General features: G+C 42.9%; 1 protein-coding gene across 1 annotated transcript in view; it reads right to left on the bottom strand.

Moving 5' to 3' along the window:
• TSPAN14 (tetraspanin 14) overlaps positions 1-25,086 on the bottom strand; it is a 40,434-nt gene extending 15,348 nt beyond the window's left edge. Inside the window, exons 1-3 of the mRNA XM_031602485.2 lie at positions 24,738-25,086; positions 8,054-8,151; positions 1,113-1,163 (exon numbers count right to left, since the gene is read on the bottom strand). Of these exons, the coding sequence (XP_031458345.1) occupies positions 1,113-1,163; positions 8,054-8,134 (132 nt within the window). The 5' untranslated portion in view covers positions 8,135-8,151; positions 24,738-25,086. The remainder of the gene's footprint in view (positions 1-1,112; positions 1,164-8,053; positions 8,152-24,737) is intronic.
• Between the last annotated feature and the right edge of the window lie 444 nt (positions 25,087-25,530).

Below are 25,530 nucleotides of genomic sequence, written 5' to 3'. Positions count from 1 at the left end.
TTAGCAAGGCTTTCATTTTCAGTAATGTTAGTGTACCGTAAAGGTCATTTGGCAAACTGAGCCAGTCATTTCCAACCACAGAGATCATATGTGCTCCTTTACACAACAGTCTGAAGCAGAAAAGAGCATACGAACATTACAGAAAACAAATTCAAGCTACGTTTGACACCTTCTGAAACACACCTTCCATAAAGGATTAGAAAGAAAATTATTTTATAGCAGGAGATAAACACCAGAACCTCACTACGTTGTCAGTTTATTGATACAAAGGCTCTATGGAAACGTTACACTATATTGGCAATGAAAGTGTACCTACTCAGTAGCACAGCTCCAGACTGAAGGCACGTGCCCTGCACTGTCAATTAAAATGCAGTTAAGTCTGCTAGCCACGGTCACTTTTTCCTTACTGCTTGCAGTCAAACGTGAGCCATACTTCTACAATCATTAACAGTGGGGTAAACCATTTATTTTCACACCTATATGGTCTCTTGTAAGATGTGAGTTACACAGATACGTGCCCAAAGCCCTCCCTCCATTGAGGAAGTGACACAGCTGAAAGAAACTTCAGTAAAACAAAAGCAAGAAAGTATTACTGAGTTGGGCAGTGCTCCCCAATTTTCTTCCTCTATATGGTCACAGAATCAGGTCTGTAACTCCACAGGAAGTTAAGTGGATAACAGATGGCCTTAAAGTGATAACACTACGTTAACACCATCTTACAGATGCATGCTAATTTTTTGTTTTTATAAAAATCTTTTCCATCCCTTCAAAAGGCTAATAACCTTCTCCCATCCTCTTATTAGAATTAAGTATATTTTTAGAAAAAAAGGCTTTCAAAAGAGAAACAACCCACAAAGATGAAAATTTCTTCTTAATTCTCTTTAACCCTGCTCTTACAAGTCCACAACGAAGTCTAAACTCAAAGGGCCACGGCCTAATAGCAATAATGGGTAAGAATAAAACTACAGCTACTTTCCATTTAGAAGATCTGAATGCGGTCTTGAGCTCTGATGCTACATTTAAACCTCACTCCTTCTACAGAAATCAATTGTTTTAGTGGAGCAGAAGAGGGCAGGCACCAAACTACGTAATACCAATCATTTTACCCTTACCTTTTCACTCCATGCCCACAGTCCAGCTGCAAGGAATGCCATGCCAGCTAGCTAAAGCAAAAAAAAAAAAAAAAGAAAAAAGAAAAATATTAGATATACTTATCAGTGAGAAAATGCATTCTCAAACACTTAGCCAGTAGCACTATGCTTGAGTAAATATTGTCTGCTGTCCAAGGTAACAGTAATGGAACATTCTTCCTCATGAGTCAAGCTCATTGAAAGAGGATCTACACTTTTATTCTATTCAATTTCTGCATTGTGAGAAGTTATTAGCGGTATTTAAAATTTCATTACTCATATTCATTTGAGAAGCACATACTAGATTGCAAAAGATTTATTTCACTAGTTCACTTTCTAGTTATTACCTATTACCAACCCCAGACTGTAGCCGTGCTTAACTTCTCATAACCTCAGTGGCAAGAGTCAGATGGCCTTCTTCCCTAATTAGAAACAACTTCTCTACTAACACTTCACCTTTTTTAAGTCCTCTGAATTTAGCTAGTCCATCTTCTTACCTTCAATAAGCAGCAAATATAATCAGACAAACTCCACACTAATTCTAATGCTGGCATAGTAATTATTTCTCAACTGCATTCACAAGAAGCATGAGATCCTCTGTCCTTTATTTACTATCCTCAGGCTGTCTGTCTCCAACATCTACTTGGAATAATCAATATAAAATTACCTCTGTAGACAAGGCCACTACCCCCCTGCCTCCACACATACACAAAACACAACAGACACACACAATTACTTAAAATGACATTCTAGCTTGATAGAGCTATGCAACAAGTCTACCCTAGCCATGTGGAAGAGGTTGTTTCACTCCCATCCAGCAAAACCTACATGCACACTGGTAAGTAAATTCCAGCACCCCAAAACAACCCTCAAACAGGGATCCTTTCTTCCAGTAACTGAACGGACATTACAGGCAATTCCCTGTAGCACAGTCAAGACGCAAAAATTAGACTTCCTTACATTCACCCAAGGAAATACGTGTAGATTTGATGTATTGCTGGGTTCACGGTCCCCAGGCTCTGAAACTGCACTCTGATAAAGCCAGGAGAGCTACAAGTGTCACTTCTGCCATCCTATCTAGATTACCCACATGATGAAAGAGCTGTGCCCATGCATGCAGTATGTCATATGTTGGCACTAAAGACGAGAGGTGAACTAAACAAATCCACTCCTAATACAGGAAGATACTGATCCAGTACAGGAAGAGTTACAAATAAGCAAAGAAGCACTAAACAGGTTAAATTTCCATATGCTGTTTAACAGGTGCCCTTTGCAGACTGGCTGTCTTTCATTATAATTACCATCCTAATTAAACTCAAATAGATTCTTATGTACCTTTTAAAGTATGTTCTAATTAGCTTGCCTCATTCTCATCTTTCAACACGATACAGAACGTTCAGTTCCACAAGCCACTATTTTTGCAAAATTATTTGTGAGCACCTATGCAAACTAGTTGCAAGAAAAGTTGAGTTTACTGGCAAAAAAATAACCTTAGCAACCTAACTGTAAATAGATAAAGCTAAAACTTACCCCAAATTAGACTTAAGCAACTCAAAAATTTCATTAGAAGCAGCCAAAGTGTGGAAAGGATATTAAGCAAAGAGCAATCAATTATCACAATTTTGCTTGAGAAACAAAAATATTAGTTTTAGGGCCCAGTTTCCAAGCCTGTCCAGGTCCCTATGGATGCTACTCTTTCCTTCTATGGTGTCAACTGCATCCTCAGTTGGTGTCATCTGCGAACTTGCAGAGGTACGCTCCATCTCTTATGCTATTTCACTGATAATAATGATGTTGAAAAGATTCCTAGACAGACCAGTTCCCAAGCACAAACAACAGCTTAGCATAAGCAATGCCTGCCCCAAAGCAGTGGGACTCCTTACATTACGCTATGAGGACTGCCCTATGAACTGAGTACACAGCACTGGCTTGTTTTTCCTATCCAGGCTGTAGCAAAACATAGGTCCTGCAATAGGACTCCTACATGCAAACTGACTGAGTCAGCCTGCCTCAAGCTCTGATAACAAATACTGGGAACATATTCCCAATGAATTCAGTTTCAATACACACAAGATGTTACTCTCAAGGAAAACAACTTCCACACCCCGGTAAATCCTATCTGACATCATAGCTCTACCCACACTGGAGCAATCAGTAGCTTACAGTCTTTCCTGCCTATCCTTCTCTCTTTCCTGACTTGTCCTGTTGGGGTCAGGAAACAGCCCAGTTGTGGATTGTTTCCTTTTCTGGCATAGCCTTGCTGTTTCAGGAGTTCAGCACATTCTAACACAGCTAACAGAACTACAAGACAAAAATCAAGATGACAGCAGCTGAAAGCTATTTTATTCTCTCCTATCAATTTGAGATAGGTTTTGGCAGACAACACAAGCAATCCTTCACTGAAATAGGCACATCCTAGCTGTGGTGTAACTCTCGGACTACCTCGAAGGCTTCAACTGGAGACAGAACAGCAAACAAAGTAGATGGGTGACTTGTATTCCACAGGCTTCATAAACCAAAAGCTGAAGGCTCAGATCAGAGCAGCACTCAAGAAGACAGGGCACCAAGAAGCTCCACCCACCCTGCTGACTCCTCTGGGGCTTTCACAGCACCATTAACCCGATTGCAGAATGAATCAGCACAGCAAGATGCCAGAACCAAGCCCTTCCTCTGATGTTATTGCAACTTCTTTATTTCATTACACCAGATGAAGCTATCAGGGTGGGGGGATAAGAGGTAGACTCAAAAAGCAACTCTGAAACTCAACGAGGTCCAGTCTTCCTGTATATTTCACTCCTGAGCACTCACTGCACGGCTCTGTCCTGATGGTTGCATTGCTGCCTCCTCTCTGCTCACTAAATGAATGTACCTGGAGAAGCTTGATCTTACTAGCATGCTTAAAAGTTAAGAAAACAAAGGAAATGCAAGTTAAAATTGTGCCTAATACAAGCCTTACTTTGACCCCCATCCCATTTCTCACAAGGAAAAGCCAAGCACAAAGAACAGAAAAACGACTCTGCAAGTTAGTCATACACAACTCAAGGTTAGCAGAATTGAGGCTTCTACTGTTAAGTCGTCTATGTGAAAAAACTTGCAAAGAATGCACATCTACCGATTTCTAGAAGTTGCCTAAGCTGCGAGACTGCAACAGAACTGCATTTTCCTCCTTCGAGTTCAATATTTTGCTCCACTCCAATTTATACCAACTGAATGTATAACATGAGAACCTGCTAACGTACTGAGAAGTTTGTGTATTCTTTAAGACACTACATATTTTTAAGTTCACCGAGTCAATTACCTTTAGAGCTACAACAGGAAGGTCAACAAATAACCACAACTTAATTGAGTATAACAGAAGAACAAAAGCAACTTCTATTTCTTTACACACAAGTTATCTGCCTCGTGAATAAACTGCCATGATTTGAGACACAGGTGAGCTATCCTCATACTCCAGGAAGAGCTAAAATTGGCCAAAGTCAGTCACATTGCTGAGATGCCATCCCTCATACCCACTACAACAGCAACCCTCATTCTGAGGAAATCTCACAGGGAACTGAAAGAATTTAAAAATAATACAGTAGGGGAGGGGAGCAAAGAGCTACATTTAGCTGAGATCTATTTCCAAACTCATTTTCTTGCACAGACAGTTGTGAGAGACCTGAAAGAAAGCATTAACTGGCTGGCAGAGGAGAAGCACCATCTCTTTCAGTCACAGCCCAGTGGATTCAGCAGGGCTCCTGGGCACAGCTCTGCACACCATGCAGCTATGCTGCTTACACTCCACACATCACTTAACAGCCCCGCTGTTGGAGTATTCACATCTGTGATTCCAGCAAGCACATTTGTCCTGCAAACTAGGGAATGTAAAGCAGAATAGCAATGCCTCCTTAAACTCTGATTTTTCAAGACAAAGTTACCTCTCCCTTCTGGTTTGATTGCACCCTCAGTTCACCTAAGGAATCATTTTTTTACTTCGTTATACACAGCACTGATTTGTTCCACTGAAAAAATACTAGACTAGTCATTTCAACCAGCTTGATGTATCACAGACTCTTGAACCACTGTGCCAGCTAAAAGTCACCCACTTGCTTATAGGAGCATCTACCCTCCCACTCAACTTTTTTACATATCCTGTTCTACAACCAAAGCTGCTTTACCAAAAGAGTTGTAATTATACCACATCAACACAGTAACTTCTCAGCAGAAGCCTCAAACCATTTACTGAGTGAACTAGCACGACTATTAATACTTACTCAGAAAACCAGCTCTCAGTCAAAAAACTCAGCCGAAACCTACAAATTGTATTTCAAGTTCTCATCAGTATTTCCAAACGTCTGATGGAAAAGAATAATTTTTGGACCTTCACCAATAACTTCAAAAGATCACAATGAAGGTATATAATTACATGAGAAGTAACAACTATTCAAGGAATTAAAAGAAAATAGAGGGGCAAAAAATGAATTATCGTGAAAAAGCAGAAATGAAGTTATTAATAGTCTTTCCAAGATATAAAACAGTCTTCGTTTTGCATAGGCTGCTTACCTAACAAGCAGTAGTTTGTAATGCACTCACTAGAAAGGAAGACATCTAGCACAGTCCTAACCTTCAAGAGTAACAACAAGAAGAAATTCTGTTCATTTCTCACATACACCCCATGCTATCCGCTTTGGAGCGTCCACTCAGTAATGATTTCCCTGAAAATTGGAGCTATGAAGAGTACAGCCAAAGATGACTCCTTACCACACTACACCCCATTACACGTACATAGGGGTTGTACTACAGAGAAGAGACAAAAAACAAGTACAGAGCCATCCTAGGACCTGAGTTATGACGCATGGTAATCGTAACCATTTTAAGTGGCAACCCATAAATGCTAAGGGAGGGAGAAAATACCATTGATGTTCAACAAACTCTGGTTGTATAGCAACACTGTGGCCAAATAGCCTTCCCTGGAAAAACACATTGCACAAACATACACCTTCTTTCTGCCCTGTGAGACACACAAGTCCCTACTGCTTAAAGCTAATCAGGCTAAATCAGTGCACTAGTAAGCAGGAGGTAGTGACAGCAGCAAAAGATTCTATGGTATTAAACAACATCCAGACATTTCAGTCTAGGTTTTCCTCAGCTCTCTAACAATTTCAGGCTGGCTGAGGACAGCAGAAAAGCAGTTCACAAACTTCCTAGCTCACCTCTTTGAGCAGTGGTCCCCTACACAAAGCGTCTTACTTACAACAGAAGATTAAGCCAGATGATTTTCTTAAGATCCCTCAGAACTACATTTTTGTATCATTCTCTCTAAACTTAGCTTTGCCCATCACTCGTGCAGTTTCCAAAGAGATTATTCTCTATCATGTACACTGCAAAAGCAACCAAAAGACAGAGGAATGCTAATCCAGTTTATCAGAACTTTATGTGAGCTAATCAAGCAAAATACCAAGTCATTATTGACAAATACCAACAAGATCACACAGCTTGCAGCTTATGTTCAGACAAATTTATTTTGGCTGAAGTTAATACAAATTTAGGTTATAATTATCTAGACCTTAAACTTTACAGTCTAGGAAGATGAGGTTTAATGAATAGTGACAATGAACAAAAAGAACAGTCTTTACAGAACTCTGACAATCAGAATCAAGAAAATCAACTTGTACTTTCAACTTGCACTCTACTATTCTTTCATTATTACTATCTGACCCTTCTGACTTTGGGAAAAAAAAAACCTCAAGTATTTCAAAGAAGCCATCCAGACCATACAAGCATTTCAACTCTGAATCACAACATTAACCCAGGCTTCTAACATTGTGCCATCAAGTTAATGCACCTGCTCTTCATCACAACTACCTGCGCCTATCCATGAATTCAACTTCCATTACGTCAGATGTGAATTCCTCATGTTTGACCTGTAAGTTCTTGGAAGAATTATCAGCTTCAACTGATCAGTACCTTTGCCTTCACCTCCATATTAATTATTTCCAATGCAGTGCTCTGCATTTATCTTTGAATGGCCATCTTTCCCGAGGTAGTTAGGTGCTTCGCTCATCTTGATCATCATAACCATTGAAATCCACACATGATATTGCACTCTTTTCAAATTTAGCCAAGTACACATATGCCTACTTGAAGTCCCTATTTTAAGACATGCTTAGGCAATTTTGTTGCCCTTGGAACAAAGCTTTCAAGACCTTGACTACACAGTAATTCTTAACGAAACTACAGCATAACACCAGCTGTTGACACACCTCTGCTGGAATTAACAGAGCATCACAGAACGACCTGGGTTGGAAGGGACCTCAAGGATGATGAGTCTCCAATCCCCCTGCCTCAGGCAGGGCCACTCATCTCCACATTTAATACTAGACAAGGTTGCCCAGGGCCCCATCCAACCTGGCCCTGAACACCTCCAGGGATGGACGGGGCAATTCTTCAACATGCTGCACATATTGCAGCACTGCTCCAACACTAAGGTCAAGGAATATCTGAAAGGATATATTTGAAGACACTTAATTTAAAAGGGAAGCAACCTAACATACCACTTTGGTGCACTTAAAGGCAAACATATTTATTAGTGCTCTCCATCATTCAAAAACTTCATCAGCCAAAACTATTTTCTTTCAACAAAACCTTAAGGCAGCTCTTTCCCTTTTGCACTGAAAAAGTAAGTTCTCTGCTTCACTCATTTACCTTCACTCACAAGGTAGGAGAGGAAAAAGGGGTAAGGAAGAGAAAGACTGGGGAGTTTGCATCCAAATCTTTTTCTAGAGTGATTAATCCTGTATATGGGATGCATTTATAGGACATACAGTATAGATCATCTTCCTGGTTTCAATTAATGATGGCAGTCTGCTCTCAAACAAATGTGGAGAAAGTTAAATAAATTGAAGCAATCCCAAATTACTACTATTTCTGCATTTTGTACTCACCCAGAAGACAATGTTGTAGCTGAAGAGCAAATATTTGTACCAACAGCTGACTTCTGCATTAGAATATCGGTAATAGTGCATCTTTTATCACACGGCGTCTGCAGAGAAGAAGAAATAAAAATAAAAAGTGAAAGACAGTTAAGAATAAAAGACTGTTTCCTGCTCTTTCACTCTATTAAGAACAAACTATGGCAACCTGTACCATATACTGTTAAGAAACTTAGAAACGTGTGTTTTCCTCAAACCTTCTAAGTATTTCTTGCTTAATAACCTTTATCTTCTTTAAACATGCTCATGTGGCAACAAGAAGCAGCATCCAAAAAGGAAACTGACTAAACAACCAGCCTAATATCTGCATCAGCAACTTCACATTCATCAACCTCGTCACTCTCTCAAAGCCCTTACATTTACATGGACAGCTACGTGGACTTCTGCAGAAATCCAAACACGCACCAACTCACCCCATCAAGCAAGATGCTCCAAGTGCCTATACTGCTAAATGCAACAGGCTCTATTAGACTTCTATGTACTTAAATGTTTCTTTACTAAAACAGCACACTGTAACAGGATTTATTTTTAAGAACACAAGCAACATGTGCTCCACAGAGTTCTGCTTTCATGCTTCCTAATGAACACTGGAGAGATAAGGTTGAATCGCAGCTGTTGCTCAGATACTTCAGAGAAATTAGGCTTTTTAGAGCATTGTAAATAACCCACCTCTGCAGACAGGCCACGTACAGAAAAACATAGGGCAAGCTCTCAATGTGAAAGTTAAAGCTGTAAAAACAAAGCATGAACCCACCCACCCAAGTTTCAGAGGACTGACTGCATAACAAGTACTGCCTAGGACAGACAGCAAGCAGCAGCTTCAGATTTCAGTCCTCCACGCACTGTTTTCTTCCCATGAGGTGTTTGGGAAGTGATTGCAAGAGAAGCAATTAGGGAATTTTCCCAGCATTTCCTCAGAAACAGATTTCAAGGACTACGTTGACCTGGGCATTCACAAATTAGCTAAAGCTATGAGAAGGGAAACGTACTTCTTTTAGACCACAATCTGTAGTTGGGTGTATAAAAACTCCACTGAAAGGACAGAACTACAGACAGACATTTTCAGCCCAAGAGACTTGAGACAGAGATCTCAAGTAGGTTTCAGTTTTTGTTCTAGAGATCTCCCTGTGCCAGCTTGGCTCCCCCTAAGCAAACTGGGCCACTCCAAGGTCCAGACACATACATGTCCTCACCGGTTCCAATGAGCAAACTGATTTGCAGCCTAACCAAATGGAGACAGTTGGCAGAAATGCAGAAACAGTGCAGAAAATCTAAAGAAAGTATTTACTCCATAGCTTTAGAAAAGAAAGGAAAAATATAGGAAAATCATGTGACTTGGTGCACAAAGTATGATTGAAAGACTTAAAATTTCCGTTTCTTCCAAGCTAATATGAATGGTACGTACAAAAAAAAAAAAGGAATTTTCAGACCTTGGTGACATTTAATAACTAATGTATGCTAAATGCCACGTTGGTCAAAAAAATCATAGATAATGTGCACTGCTACCAGGTGTGCTGCACTGAGCAGAGATACCACAGTGCAGGTTGGTCAGACTGTGCCTTCTGCCATCCAACGAGTTCACCAGCAAGAAGTGAGAGCACACACAGCCAGCATGTGCTGCAGTTCAGGTATGAGACGTTCACAGACTTAAATTCTACGTTTATGACAATAGTTCTGTCTTGAGAAAGATACAGAGCTTCTGTATCAGTATCATTCATCTTTCCGTAAGATCAAACTGACACCACTGAATCCCAATTCCCACCTCTTTGCTAAATCAGTCAGTCCTCTCATTGTATCAGTGGTGGAGGATGCAAGGAAACAGATGCCTATGTTCCACGTGCTATCACACCCAGTGACTCCAAAAATTCTTCGGGACAGTTAACAGCCACACCTTCAAAAGCCTGCTATCAGTTTTGCTACCCTTAGTAAGATATCAGAGGCACAAATACAGAAGAGGAAGGGCATTTTGTTATCACTGTGTTCTGATACCATTACGTAAAGGACTACTTGATGAAGCCTATTAACCAGAAAGCTTGCTTGAAAGCTACTAGGACAAACTGCGAAAATTGCATATGAAATCGAGTGAATTTAAGTCAAAATGGAAACATAACTCCCTTCAGCAGCTCCTGAAGAGACACTGACTGCACACCATGAACTATTTTGCTGGTTTCGGAGAAACAACAGAGTCAGCAGAAAGATTAAAGGAGCTATTGTGCATTCTTAAAGAAAGAAAAACAGCAAAATTTATCACGCTAGAGTCTGGAAATTCATCACTAACACCTAAGCTGGGTATTTCCACAGCACAGAAGTTTAATCTCACTTAGTTTTAACCAAATACTGAAAACAAGTTTTGCCTTCCCAAGTTCACCCTATAACTAGTTTTAATGCTCACACAAACACCACGTCACACCAAGTATGCACAACCATTCTGTTTTAACAATAGAAGTCGTACTTGACAGCGGTATGGGCAGTTACTGGCAACGACTTCTTCAGAAGTAATCCAGGCATTCATGTAAGCTGAGTTTTGCAAGATGTTCAAGACGCAGACGGTTCTGCTTCCTCATGCCCTGCTTCAGCTTTACTAAGCTGACATTTTGAACCCACCCAGTTTCACAGACCACATTTAGAAATCTTACAGTTGCAAGACAAAGTGAAGAAAATGGGTCTGAGTACCAATTTACTGACACGCTTTTCTAAACCTGCAGCTAAAGAAGGAACAAACGTTTCATTTTCCCAGCTTGAACTCATTTGAAGTGCATACAGCTAAGTCTCTAGCTCCAAGTGGCAATTTACATTTCAACAACCAAGGTTCGTGCAACTGTCCAAGTCAGCTAGGGAGGGAAAAGAACCTACGGAACAGCAAAGTCAGTATCTCAATATGCTGCAGCAAGACAACAACTGCCAGTACAAACAAGTTGATCTGTCGCAGGCATACCAAGGCCTCATTGCTGTTTGTCTTCCCTCCTCTATGAAAATGAGAATCTTACAAGAGACAGAATCTGCAACTTCAAGCTGCGTGTAGTACTATTAAGATATGTTGCTTTTGCTGCTGCAATTACAAGGGGTGGCTGCAGGTGGCATTCCAGTAGCAAATGCCTCACATATATCATAAAAGCTGGGATTTGCAAGAGAGACCTCAAAAATACAGTCTGAGGCAGAAAGGAAAGCAAACAATTTCAGGAACCAAAACACAGAGTCTGAAGTCCTGCCTTTTGTTGGGTTGCCCTCTCTGACATCAGGCGTTCAAAAGCTTAGCAATTATTAAAATTTCAGCTTCAAAGAAAGTAGCAGTTGGAACAACAGCGTCAGAAGTGTCCCTGCTGATAAGCATGGTAAGTCATGATAAGTCATCATTTTAACCAACAGCTTAACCAAACATTTCTCCCCACTTCCCCATACAGCTGGCAGGATGACCCAGCCAATATTTCCACAGGAGTGCAGCAGGATGAAAAAGTGTTTTAAAGCTTGCAAATGGCAGGAGGGCAGTACTACCAGCACTGGTTCTTCATTGCAAGCAGCTGTCTTACAACAGCACAGGGCTCTGAGACAAATTCTACCTTCTGAAACTCCTGTCTATAGTGAGCATATCTGAACTAGTGCCTCTGCTTACCCCCAGTGCAATCCTTTTGGTTCCTCTCAATGGACCACCAAGTGCCATGTGGAACAGTACAGTCACTACCAAAGCAGGATTCACATTCTGACGTACTAAATCTGATGTGTAGATGCATCTGGCTGTTTTTTTCCACAATCCTACAAATAAACAGAGCAAGCATCCCACTCAAAGCTGCACAGCCACGTTCTTCATGTTTGTACTAACAGCAGCCTCGTTTCCTAACATAGGAAGCGTCTGCTATCAGTCTCAAGATCTGCTTTGTCAGTACTTCATGTAATTTACATCACAGGCTACACAACTAGAGTTAGACGGTACTACAAAACACTTGGAAGCCCACAGCAGCATGTAGGCAGCACTGATTAGTAACTTTCTCTACTGTATTTCTTACAAAGCAAGTCACGTCGTCTCAGCTGACAGTCATCACCCACTCACAACAAAACCAATTCCTGAAAATTAAGCAGAGCACAGCTTCTTGGGTAGAAATTATAACATTGCTTAGAGATTTCATGAAAATCTCTATTATAACGTCGCTTAGAGATTTCAGAGGAAAACATGTTGTTCAAGAGGCTGCTGCCATTTTGAAAGCATTTCCGCACCTACCAATTTCACTTGTACCTTCCAAACACAACAGCAGTGATACTCAGTCTACAGATAAACTCTCGTGAAAACAGCCATGATTTATTAATCGTACCTGGATATGCAAGGATATCCTCAAAGATAAGATGTCAATCTAGAACTGGAAGAACTGGAACACACAGCTCTGAATCCAAGCCCGCAAACTTATGAACATCAAGCAGCATTGGCGTTGCTAGGAAGACCGAAGCCACACACATTTCACAGTTCACACCAGCATTGCCACTGCAATAAATCCAATCCTCTTGCCCTGTCCCCTCCTAAAATCCACACCCATTCATCAGTATATGGGAACAATCATACACTGAACCATTAAGCAAATACTCAAATCAATCCTGCAATCTATTGTGAAACTCGCTAAGAAAGCAGCATTAAGTCTTCCAATTCATCTTGCCAGAGGCATGCTAACAGCAGCAGTGGATGCAGCCACATGGTGGCACGAGGACAAGGCTGGGAGGCCAGAAGCTGTGCCAGCTTCCCCAGGGTGCTCAAGGAAACGTGGTAACACTGTGATGTCTGCCTACACCAGCATCGTAGACAGAATGTTAACATGCTGAAAAGGACAAAGCAAGGGGACGGGGGCAGAACTAAGACCAAAACAAAAATAATAGTAAGCCACTGGCTGTTCCCCCCATCAATCATCAGTACAAAGCATTAAGCCCATGTGAAGATGGTGAAGCAAATGAACAGAGACACCACAACAGAGCACACAGGAGTGAGAAGTTGGCAATACAATAAGAGATACACTAGGGCCTACTGCTTTGTTTGCATCTGCCTACTCAATGCCACTCTGCTATCAGCATCAACTCCATACCAAAAACATCAGCTGATTGATTTGAAATGCTGTCACTAGAAATAAAAAAGCCTCGTTCTTTTGGATGAGCTCAATCAGTAGGGTTTAGGGTTCTCTGTTCATTTGTTTTGTGTGTGAAATAGAAAGACAGACATATTCCTGACCTGAATTTTCTTAGCTCCAGCTAAGAGGTTCTTAGTTCTCATTAAGAAGGCACGTAAAGGCACATTAAGGCTGCTTTTTCCATGTAGAGATAAGCTGACAACAATCATAATATTTAGTACAATACATGGGCACTGGGCATCAACTCTTCACATAAAAGGACTGAATTTGGATGACAAGAAGAACTGATGGGACTTCCAGCTCTTACAACTCATCTGTTCCCAAAACTGGAGACAGTAACACTTGCTATGATTCAGGAGGCTCTACAGTGTGTCATCTTCATTTTTGTAATTTTCTATCCCAGGAACTCTCACAGAGGTCTCTAATGAAACAGAAGTTTCTCTTAAAGAAATAAGGGTACAGTGCTTTTACTTCAACTGCAATCCAGAAGAGCAGAATAACGTCAGCTCATTGTGAGGGGAAATGTGAAGATTATTCAACACAATGATTGCTTTCATTGTTTAAATCTGAACGATTCCAGATGCAAGACAGACACTGTGAACACGTTATCCCTATCTTGCTAGAGAAATAAAGGCTGGTAACAACCCTCTGAAATTCATGGAAAACACAACCAAAGCCAGAGAGATTTCTTAACACGTTACCCTTTAGGGCTCATATTTCTGTACCATGCTGAAGATTCAGTCCTCCAGTTGTCTCGAGAAAGTTAGCAGCACAATTGGTTCCAACACAAACCCTACAAGACAATCCTAAGAGCAGGCACAACCTGCCTGATCAAACTGATGGCTTTCTATGATAGAGTAAAAGTTTCAGCAGACAAAATAAAGGTCACGTTATCTACCTGGACTTGTGCAAAGCCTTCCATGTGGTCATGCACCACAGACTTACTTCCAAAGGTTGGTCACAAATGATATCCTCCAGAGGTTCCACCTTGAGACCTGTGCTCTTCATCATCTTTATCAGTGACACAGACACAAGGATTGAGTGTACTCTCAGCAAGTTCACAGATGACAGTAAGCTGAGTGGTGCATCATAGAAGGAAGAAATGCCTCCCAAAGGGCCCTGGACAGACTCGAGAAGTGGGTCTATAAGAATCTAGTTAAGCTGAACAACGCCAAGTGCAAGTCATTGCATTTGGGTCAAGGCAATCCCAAGTATGTGTACAGACTGGGAGAAGTCAGTGAGAGCAGCTCTGCAGAGAAAAACTTGAGGTTCTGGTGGGTGAAAGGCACGTAGGCTTTTGTTCAGTGCTGGTGGAAAGGCACAACTGACAGGGGAGACTACACTGGAAAATGGTGTTCTGTAGCTGAGAATTTGCTCTCTCAAACAGTACTACTGAGCTCTTTGCATCTAGTCTAACTTGCATGGGAAAAGAAATGCATTCAACAGGCTGCCCATGGAAGTGGTAGTCACTGCCCCTGGAAGCTTTCAAGGAAGATGCAGACGTGGCACTTAAGGACATGGTCGTGATGGGCTGATGGTTGACCTTGATCACAGGAAAATAGATCTTAGAAAAGACTAATAAAGAAACATGACCAATTTTTTCTTTCAGTTGAATGTCGGATTACAACTCCATACGTTCCATTAGAAAATGTGCAGGTAATTAAGACAACTGCAAATGGAGTTGTGAACATACAAAAAAAAAGAAGGCTGACTTCTCTGGAAATCTTGAAACTTCTTCTCAAATTCCTTTATCAAAATGAAAAGCAATGCTGTATATATTTCACAGTTCACAGGTCTGTGTTTAGTCAATACATCACAGCACATGAAGGTATTTCCCATAACTCGAGCTAGTTTGCTGAGGTGCCTTCAGTAGCTACACCAGAGATGTTGACAAAGGTTGAAGAAAATCACTTTTATGTCATTTTCACTGCTTCTCATAAATCAACAGATATAGCTGTGCCCTTCATCAGCACCAAAGCAGCCATTTCTTCAGTGACATTATATTTATTATCAATGCCTCTAGTGAAAATGGCAAGTTGAGCCTTACCTGTAGTACTTTCAACTATTCAGTACTTTCAACTACTGTCAAAGCACAACATTTGAAATTAGCAGTGGGGGTTGGTTTTCTGGATTTTTGTTCTTCCTTTTTCAATCAGGACACATTACATCTGCCATGCTTTCCAAACACTGCTTAGTAAACTCACCATCAGGAAATGTTTTTAAATTTTACTTTTTTTTTTTGCAATCAGATTTGCAACTATGCAACAAACTTCCATAACAGAGTCCACTTCAGGTCCATTCCTTATTGAATGCCCAAGAGATGGAGTTGGCAGTGCACTGCCACCACCTCTTCCCCTGGCTCCAGCCCATCACACAGGGTTTGGTTGTTGCTGATTGATGGATGCAGAACCATCACCATGATGTCATGGGCTGCTCTGAGAGCTGGACCAGCCTCCAGGTGAGACCTGGACTGGATGATCTTAGTGGTCTTTTCCAATCTTAACGATTCTACAAGAAATAGGAGGCATTACTTCCAGAGCAATTCGCAGATAACTTTAACTACTGACACTGAGGAGAGGTACAACTCAATATGCACTGAATTTTACCTGGTTTATGCTTCTCTTATTTTGCTGACATGAGGTTCACTAATGTATTAAGTGAACAGAGAAACCTGCTCTGACATACAGCAGCAATTTGAGAATGGACACCAACTAAAAAAAAAATGCCACTGACCTAGTTTAGGAGTAATCTGCTCCAAGTAGCTGACTGCAGAAAGAGAAAGAAATGCCATGAGTAAACTGAGTCAAAAAGCCAGAACGTGGGCAGGAACAAGTGAAAAACAGTAGAAAAGTGAAGCTGTTAGGCTCTGTGCAAGTCTTTGAGAACTGCTCACAGCAAGAACACAAGATATAAAGCCTTTATATCTTACCTTCTAAAGCACTACAGAATAACCTGTTCCTGCAAATTAAAAATCCGACTAACCATACTAGGAAAAATCAAGTCAACACTACATACTTATTGCAGATCAATGAATGGCTCCTTAATCCCCTGGAAATGTTTGGAATTATGTTTCGTGACTATGAAAAGTTTTTACTAAAGCTATTACAGTTTCACTAATTAGAAGGTTACCTACATGTAGTAACTTATTTAGTACAGATGCAAACCACAAGCTACATTTGCCTTTTTTCCTTCAAAGAAGATTCAGATATCATCCAACAGAAATGTGTCAGTCATTCTCACCAGGAGTTGATTCACTTCAGGGAGCAAAGCCTGTTAGAACAAGCAGCTACTGCCTCTCCTGAGAGCAGACACACACCCACTATGCTATAACATTACCTGCAGCAAGACAGAACTCCTAGTCCCAAATTAATTGATTGTGCCATTGGATTACTTTCTTTTTTTTTTTTTTTTAATTTCCCTTGCAATAGAAGGTATTGGAATTCTCGTCAAAATAAGCATTTCATTTAAGAATCCAGGAATGCCACTTTAGGTAATAATTTTCTTAATATTTAGTTATCCAGCAAACACATACAGTCCGCTCCTTCCCATAAACCCGTTCAGACCAAAAGGTTTCAAGAAAAAAAATGGTTCCTCCACTCAGTGCACTCCTTTGTACAGCAGCAGTAGGTCACAACTGAGAAAAAGGCAGGAAGCCACCAACTTTCTTTGTTGACACATCTACTCTTCTTCAACTAACAACATCCTAACCTTCCATACACACTGCTCATCTGGTTCCAACCCCCTGCTGTGTGCAGGGTCACCAACCAGCAGACCAGGCTGCCCAGAGCCACATCCAGCCTGGCCTTGAATGCCTCCAGGCATGGGGCATCCACAGCCTCCTTGGGCAACCTGTTCCAGTGCCTCACCACCCTCTGGGTGAAAAACTTCCTCCTAATATTTAACCTAACCATCCCCTGGCTCAGTTTAAGACCATTCCCCCTTGTCCTATCACTACCCACCCCCATAAACAGCTGTTCCTCCTCCTGTTTATACGCTCTCTTCAAGTACTGGAAGGCCACAATCAGGTCTCCCCTCAGCCTTCTCTTCTCCAAGCTAAACAAGCCCAATTCTCCCAATTCCTCATAGGAGAGGTGCTCCAGCCCTCTGACCATCTCAGTGCCCTCCCCTAGACCCGCTCCAAGTGCTCCACATCCTTCCTGTGCTGGGGGCTCCAGACCTGGACGCAGTGCTGCAGATGAGGCCTCACAAGAGCCGAGTAGAGGGGGACAATCACCTCCCTCTCCCTGCTGCCCACCCCTTTTTTAATGCAGCCCAGAACACAGTTGGTCTTCCAGGCTGCAAGCGCACACTGCTGGATCATGTCCAGCTTCTCGACCACCAGGATCCCCAAGTCCTTCCCTGCAGGGCTGCTCTCAAGGAGATCTTCCCCCAGTTTGTTTAAATACCTGGGATTGCCCCGACCGAAGAGCAGCACCCTGCACTTGGCCTTATTGAACCTCATTGGGTTGACAAGGTCCCACTTCTCCAGCCTGTCCAAGTCCCTCTGGATGGCTTCCCATCCTTTCAACGTCTCGTCCACATGGCTCAGCTTGGTGTCATATGCAAACTTGCTGAGGGTGCACTCGATGCCATCATCTGTGTCACTGATGAAGATGTTGAAGAGCACCGGTCCCAAGTCCGACCCCTGAGGGACACCGCTTGTGACTGGCTTCCACCCTGACAGAGAGCCACTGATCACAATCCTTAGGCTGCATCCAGCCAGCTAATTCCTAATCCATCGAACAGTGCATCCTTCAAATCCATGCCCCTCCAATTTAGAGGGAGGGATGTGGTGAGGGACCATATCAAAGGCTTTGTAGAGGTCCAGGTAGATTGCATTCATCACCCTTCCCGCATCCACCAATGCCACTCTATCATAGAAGGCCACCCCTCATTTACTCTTTTTTCCACAGAGAAAAACAGGAATTTGATTACAGTAATACATGCTGAAACAAGAATACATATAATTTGTTCAGGAGTTTTGTTTTGTTTTTTGCTTAAGTGCCCCTTGCTTTGGGTACAACATGCAGTCTGTCCGTACCTGCTTGACATTTTTTAGGCTTTACATTGTATGTCTCTACCAATTTAAACAAGATCAAAGTATCCCATTAAAAGCAACAAGCACGTTGAGAAGCAAAGGCACTTATCTGCAATACTAATTATGCTTACCATTTGCTCTGCTTTACCAATGCTGTGTCACAAAGACATGACATGGATCCAAACCCTTAAGAGACTGAATTTTGCCCTTCCCACCCCCTCACCTCCCTTAAGTAACAGGGCTTGTGTTTGAAAGCCCAAGAGGAACACTCATTCCTAAAACATATCCCCATCACACACACCACAATATTCAACTTACGGGGGTGGTTAAAAAATATTTTAAAACCTTTATTGGGTTTGGAGACCTCACGCAAAACCTGCCCTCTGTTGCTGCCCTGCCCCACGCATAGGAGCACCTCACTTTACGTGCTGGCCAAGCCAACTGTGGGCTCATAAGCCACAGGAGAAAATAGTTCTTTGTGGCTGCACAGGCAGCTCAGCTGCAATACGACAACTGTGCTTCCTACCAACTGACTTCCTGGTTAAAAAAAAAAAAGAAAAAAAAAAAAAAAGACTTGTTTGACTTTCAGAAAAAGGAGTAACGTGTAAACCTCCAACACATAACGCTGGAAAACATTAGAGAAGGGACAGAAAAGCATTCACCAAACATCTCCCACACCCACCCACTACCAACTCTTCAGGAGACTACGTGTCTGGGCCCAAAGAGGTAGAAAACAGAGGAGGCTACAGGAGATGCAGCAGGTAGGTTTGCACAGCACCCTGCCCACACTACCACGAAGTGTGGAGAAAGAAACAAGTAGCTCTAGGCTGCTCAGGCATGGCTCGAAACACTCCAGTCCTTCCCCCAGTAGCCAGCACTCAGACAGGGTCATGAGAAACCCTCCATTGTTTCGCTGCAAGGCTCACATCCTCCCCAGGGTAAAGGGGAAAAACAAGCTGTCCACCTCACGCAGGGCACACCAACACCACTACGGTGCAGCAAGTCACAGCAGTGCAGGCCAGGCAGCCATGCTGCACGCAAAGACACCAATAGAATCCACAGGAACTGAGGTGGGACAGAAATAGTCCCACCTGCACATTTAATCAGAGGATAAAGTAAATACCTCTGGGGAATGAAAAAAAAAAAAAAAAACTTAAACACAGGAAACTGCCATCTTAACATAGTGACAGCATCACTGGTTACAGAAGCAGCACAGCCCAAATGGGAAAAAAAAGCAAACAAAGCAGAGCTCAAAGACACCTTCCCTGCCCATTCGTCCCTGATGGACAAATCTTACAGCTGAACTCCCTTCTGCAGTGCAGAATTAACCGCTGCTATGACCACGCTGTCGAAATACCCCGCATGATCTCAATGTGCTGTACATTTTGCAAAGTCACCTCACTGTCTTTTGAGGGTCACCTCACCATCTCCCTATCCTTTTGTTTGAAGTCACCTAACTTTAAGTGAACCTTCTTCCTCTGCAGGCTGGCCACGAACTTAATAGATTAACTTAACAAGCAGGAAAGAAAGTTTGTTTGTTTGTTTTTTTAATCCTTTATTAAATACAGTTTTCAAGTACTGCATTCCCTGTTCATATAACACCAATACCATTTAATAACAAATGACTGAGAGGAAAAGAGTATCAAGAGAATCAGCTCCATATCCCAACATTCCTAAGCTTGCTCTCATATTGCATTTTGGTTGCTTGCATCTCTGATGTCTTCCTTCAGAAGCAAGTTAGTTCAGGCTACTGCATTTATCGTCTATTGCAGAGGTTCCCAGATGTCAAAATTCGTGCAGCAGCATCAGTTTTATAACCCGAAGCAAGAGCAGACAGCTCTTGCTAAGCAGAACAAAAGACTTTCAGAAATACTGATATTCACAGCATCCAGCTGCCTCTGAACACCATACCCCACCCTGCTTCCTGCAGCTGCATCTTCCCAGAGAGAAAGAGATATCAAACATTCAGTCTCTGAGCCACAGAACATAAGCCTTTAAAACAGTGGAAAGATGACTGGAAAGTGACTTGGGGCCACAGAAACACTGTAGGCTTTGTATGCTACTAAGCTGTCTGAAACAATTAAGCCAAAAAAAAAAAAAAAAAAAAAGAAGAAGAAGAAGAAAAATAAACCCACAAAAGAGAGCCAGAAACTCACCAGCGTGCTCAGAAAATGCCTGAAAGTCTTAGGGCCAAAGAGACCCAGCTCCCTTGGTGAGCTTCAGTACAGGTCTTCAGAGGGAAGACCACTTGCTCAGTTTGTCACAAGTGCCCGACTGAGGGCATACAGCTGCTGCCAAAACCAGGACAATGCTCAACAGCACCTACATGTATGACACCCTTCTCTTTGACATTCAGGTTCAGATTAACAACAATGACTGCCCTAAAGCTTTCTTTCAGCTTTTGTATGGACTTCAGTAAAGACAACGGCGCAGAAACAGTTCTCAGGAAGAAAAATATGTAAGCAGACACTCTGGGTAAGAGCGGAAATCCACCCATCATATATGTGGCTCACACAAGGAAAGAGAAACTATGGTTCTCTTGCTCCCCAAAAGGACAAGAGACAGGAAACACTAAAGAAAAAGCGAGTGCTGGTGCCTCCTTACCAACAGGTGCTGAGGCATCATTTGAACCACATAGGAAAACGGAACCATAGCAGCCCAAGTTCGGATGCGTTTCCTCACATACTCAGTCCATTTTATTTTCCATCACTCTAAGCTCTCTGCATCGTATGAGAACAGAAGGGTGAAAAGTTGGGCAGAACAACATCTCTGTTCCCTCAAAGATGGGCTTCATCTCCTGGAATTAGGTCAGACTGGTAAGCAAGGCTAGCAGGAGCCGGGCTGTTACAAGCAGTGGTTTCAGCTACAAACAGCAGCATCCCTTATCCCAACAACTTTTGAGGATCACTGCTTTCCACGAGTTAAATCTTTTGCTGTAATTCTCACCTGTGTCACACTCAAACCAGCGGAATTAACAACGATTTTTCAGCTCACTGGCCATACTGAAGACAGGTTTTGTTCAGACATCCAGAGGAGCTCACTTGCAAAGCAAACAAATTAAAATACAAGACCTACAATCACATTTAATTAAAACTGTTTCAAAACAGCCAGAATGCTTTGGGTTCCCCACCCCCCTACCATTTCCTGAGGGGAAAATCAGATTTCAGTAATTTTATGAGACTCCAATTATTAAACTAAAAGCCAGCCATCACAAACCTTGATCAGGTTCACTTTTAAGATATCTGATGTAGTTCTTCACCTTTTCCTTGCTGGAAGCTTTTGGCTGAGCACGAGTCAAAAGGCCAAGGAGAATGATGCTGTTCCAGACCAACAGGCTGGAAGGCTGCATCACTCCCCTCAAGCAAGCTAACAACAACACATCTCTAGAAGAGCCCTAGGTTTTAGGGCTTGTAACACTAGCAAGGAAGACACCTGCTTTGGATTCCTTTAGCTGCTGTTCCCACAGCAACTTTCTGCAATACCTACCCCAAACTAAAGAAAACCCTTGTTTGGGTGTTTATTTCCTTATTTCAGGCAAGGGACACGACAGTCCTGGTATATTCATGGATTTTGTGAATTACAGCCTGTTAGCAGCTTTTAAAATATGCCACGAGTGCTGAAGTACAGAGGCCCCTTTTACCAGAACTGGCAAGTTTTGACCCAGGAAGCCACAGTGCGAGGCAGCATGGCACAGAAAGCCTGCAGCTAAAAAAAACATTCTTGGATCACATGTAAGCTAGGCATAAGCATCTCTTTTCTTGTTCCTGAAGCCCACATTTTGCCATACACCATTCAAGTGGATTTTTTTTTTTTTTTTTTTGGTGTGTGTTTGTGCAAAAGCTGAAAAATCACTTAAAGTGAGGATCTGTAAAAGCAGCTTTGACAATAGCTCTGTGAACTCCACTTCCCCCATACACACTTGAATGGAATTTCTAATCTAATAGTGAGATTAGAACAAGAACACCATTTATTCATGTTCAGGACTGCTCAAACCACGCCTAAAACACAATGAGAAACTTGTCCAGTTGACATTATTACTCTTCTCACAAGCCTGTCAGCACAACACCCATTTACTGGTAGCAGCTGACTTGCAGCCACGCAGCACAACTTAATAAACTGAATCTAACTACCTTCAGAGAAAAATCAAGGTCAGCCTCAAGACTCGAGATGCTGAACGGGATCAAAAAGCACATTCCTCAGTTACTCACTGGAAGAAGTTGGTTGCAGGCTAACTTTGAAGACTACCTACATGTTTGTGTTCAGACATGAAAAACTCATTGCATGCCGTGTCAATAATTCCTCTGCTATAATCTAAGGGTAAAGAGTTAAAACTACAATGCCAAGCAAGTGCCCTCACCTGGCTGAATTCAGGGCTAGAGAGAGGGAAATCATGATCACGATACACATCATACCTAAATCTGGCAAAAGGTTACTCAGAGCATAATGTAGTTCAGTTAAGCAAGAACATATCTGGTAGCTACACAGCTTCTATACACAGCACTCACAAAAGATTTTTTTGATATGATTTTCATCTCAGGGGTCAGAAAGGGAAGGAAAGAGATTTGAAACAGGAAAGCAGCGTAAGATGAATTATTTCACACTGCACTAAATGTCAAGTAAAACTTGTACTAATGCCCAAAGATAAGAATTGAGGCTTCTTCTGATTTAGTCTCCTTACTTGATGAGGGGAGTGGAGATAACAACTGAACAAAGAGGAACCAAACTGCATCAGTTTACACTGAGTAAAGATGATACAGAACACAGACTAGACAAAGAATATCAGCTTTCAGTAATTTTGATTTATTTTTAGATCCTATCCTTTAGCAAGGCCTTGCCAACCCAAGAGTGAAACCATTGCCTAAAACAAGCAAAAAAAAAAAAAAAAAAAAAAAAACAGCCACGTAATGAACAGGCACACTGTTTTTCAGCAGATGCGTTTCCAAACTTCTGGGATGTTACTTCTGAAATCCACTGTTTTAGTGGTAGTGTAATTTTGGTCATAGAAGTTTTCTAAGGATAGGCAATTTCACCAGTTCATATACATATGTTCAACTCCTTACCCCCAAGCACTCTCTTACTGTGTCTGGTGGATAGAATCCCATTCTAAAAACACAGGTGACTGAATTTGTTTAAGAAATGCACAAAAGCTACAAAATAGCTTTCCCCCATAGCTTACTTCAACTTCACACCAATCCATAAGCCCAGAATTCCTACCTGACCACCCTTCCACACAAAATCTATGCAGAGCAGATAAGCGCTGCCATCTCAAATAACCACCTCTACCTCAATTACCTACAGTCTCACACATACGTGTTAGCATCAAGTTGCTCAGTAAGTCACATGCTTTGCTCACTGATGGAGGAAAGAAAAACATCACCCCACTGAGCACTTATCAGCAAGATACAGGGCATATCTTTACATCCTCCAAGGGCTTGTGCTTTGTTCAAGGGGTCACAAGTGTTATGACCTTTGGGGAAAGGAGGAAGCCAGAAGCCAAACCAAAATGAAAAACAACACTGGAAAAATCAGACACTGCCAAATCATAGAATGACCTGGATTGAAAAGGACCACAATGACCATCCAGCTTCAACCCCCCTGCTATGTGCAGGGTCGCCAACCAGCAGACCAGGCTGCCCAGAGCCACATCCAGCCTGGCCTTGAATGCCTCCAGGGATGGGGCATCCACAGCCTCCTTGGGCAGCCTGTTCCAGTGCCTCACCACCCTCTGGGTGAAAAACATCCTCCTAATTTCCAACCTAAACCTCCCCTGTTTCAATTTAAGACCATTCCCCCTTGTCCTATCACTACCCAAATACTTTCTAATACCTTCCCCACCACCCACTAAGGAAGGAAAACCCAAAGGAAATAATGTACGTACTTATACTGTTCGAATTATGATTCAGAAAGGTTCCATATGGAGCTACGAATAAAACGAGCACACGAGGTGCGCTTGGCTACACACTTATCTATATGCAGACACTCTGAAAGTGCACAGCTGTAGCTCGATACACTTACAGAGATGAAAGGTCAGCAAGGAAGCGCAGCAGATACAACAGCTTAGGTTTTGCTTTTTGCATGGCACCCAGCCAATTCTTCCTAAAAAGGCAGGTAAATGCACCACGCCGGTTCTCTCGCACTGGGTCAGCCAGAACACGGCAACAGTGACCTTGAGGCAGCTCGGCCCCACGCCGACCCAGGCCCCGAGCCCACCTGCAAAGCCCTGCCCGGCTGCCGGCACTCCGCCCGCACCGACAGCCCCGTGCGGCGCCCCGAGGGAACCCGCCGGCACGGCAAGGACAAAAGCAGCGCTCCGCACCTCGGGCGTTCCTGAACCCCCCGCCCTACGCACGCCCGGGGAAATGGCTGCCCGCTCCCGAAGGCGGGGGAGCCGCGCACTCGCGTTCCCAAGGCACAAAATGCCGGAATTCTAAAGGAAAACCGAGAGAGGGCGGCAGCCACGGGACGCGGCGCTGCCCCGGTCGGGGCTCGGACTCACCCGGGCGGTAGCTGCTCGCCAAGTTTCGCTAAGTTACAAGGAGAACGAAACGACGTCGAACACGCTTCCGGAATCCTTTCACCGTCTACGGCTAGTCCATGAGCACAGCTACACCACCTCCAAACCCAACACCAACAACCACCCGCACCCCACAAAGCTCCAATTTCCCACTCCCACCAAGAGCTGCCGGGTGCCGAGCAGCGCGGAAATGCACCGCCAAGCCACGCCTCGCGCCCGGGCACGCAGCCGCTGCACACAAAGGAGACGCGCAGCACGACGCTCTCCTCCCACACCGAGATCCCCGATCCCTCCAGCTGTCCCTGTGTTGTCGGACTGCCCGCGGGTCCGGGTGGGGCGGTGAGTTCCGGCAGCCCCACCCCAGAGTGGGGAACGGCAGCTTCGCAGCGCGGATCAGCTGGCGGAAGCCCGTGCTTAGCTTGACTGCTGTTGTTATTGCTTTAGACGGGTTTTCTGGCTGAGATTACTGTGCTCACACCCTACAGGAGAACGGTTCGCTGGTGGCAGCTAACAGGGCAGGTAGCTGAGCAACCTCGCTTCCTCCAACATCCCTCAGACTTCCATAATGAGAATGAGCACGAAGCAATTCTGAAGTAACCACGAAGGCAAAACCTAAGCATTTCCTAGAAAACCCCAAGATGAAGGAAAAAATAAAGAAATAAAAATCTAAATTGAGCTTTGAGCCTCCCAGTATCCCAGGTGAGACCCTCAGGAGGTCTATATGAGTATTAAGTGTCTGCCTCGTGGTTTTCAACTTATGTTGGGAGCAAGTGGG

The sequence above is a fragment of the Phasianus colchicus genome, chromosome 8, assembly GCF_987193195.1.
Source record: "Phasianus colchicus chromosome 8, bPhaCol1.hap1.1, whole genome shotgun sequence".
Lineage (NCBI taxonomy): Eukaryota > Metazoa > Chordata > Aves > Galliformes > Phasianidae > Phasianus > Phasianus colchicus.
The sequence above is the reverse complement of the archived record's forward strand: the minus strand, read 5'-3'. Positions and strand labels throughout refer to the sequence as shown.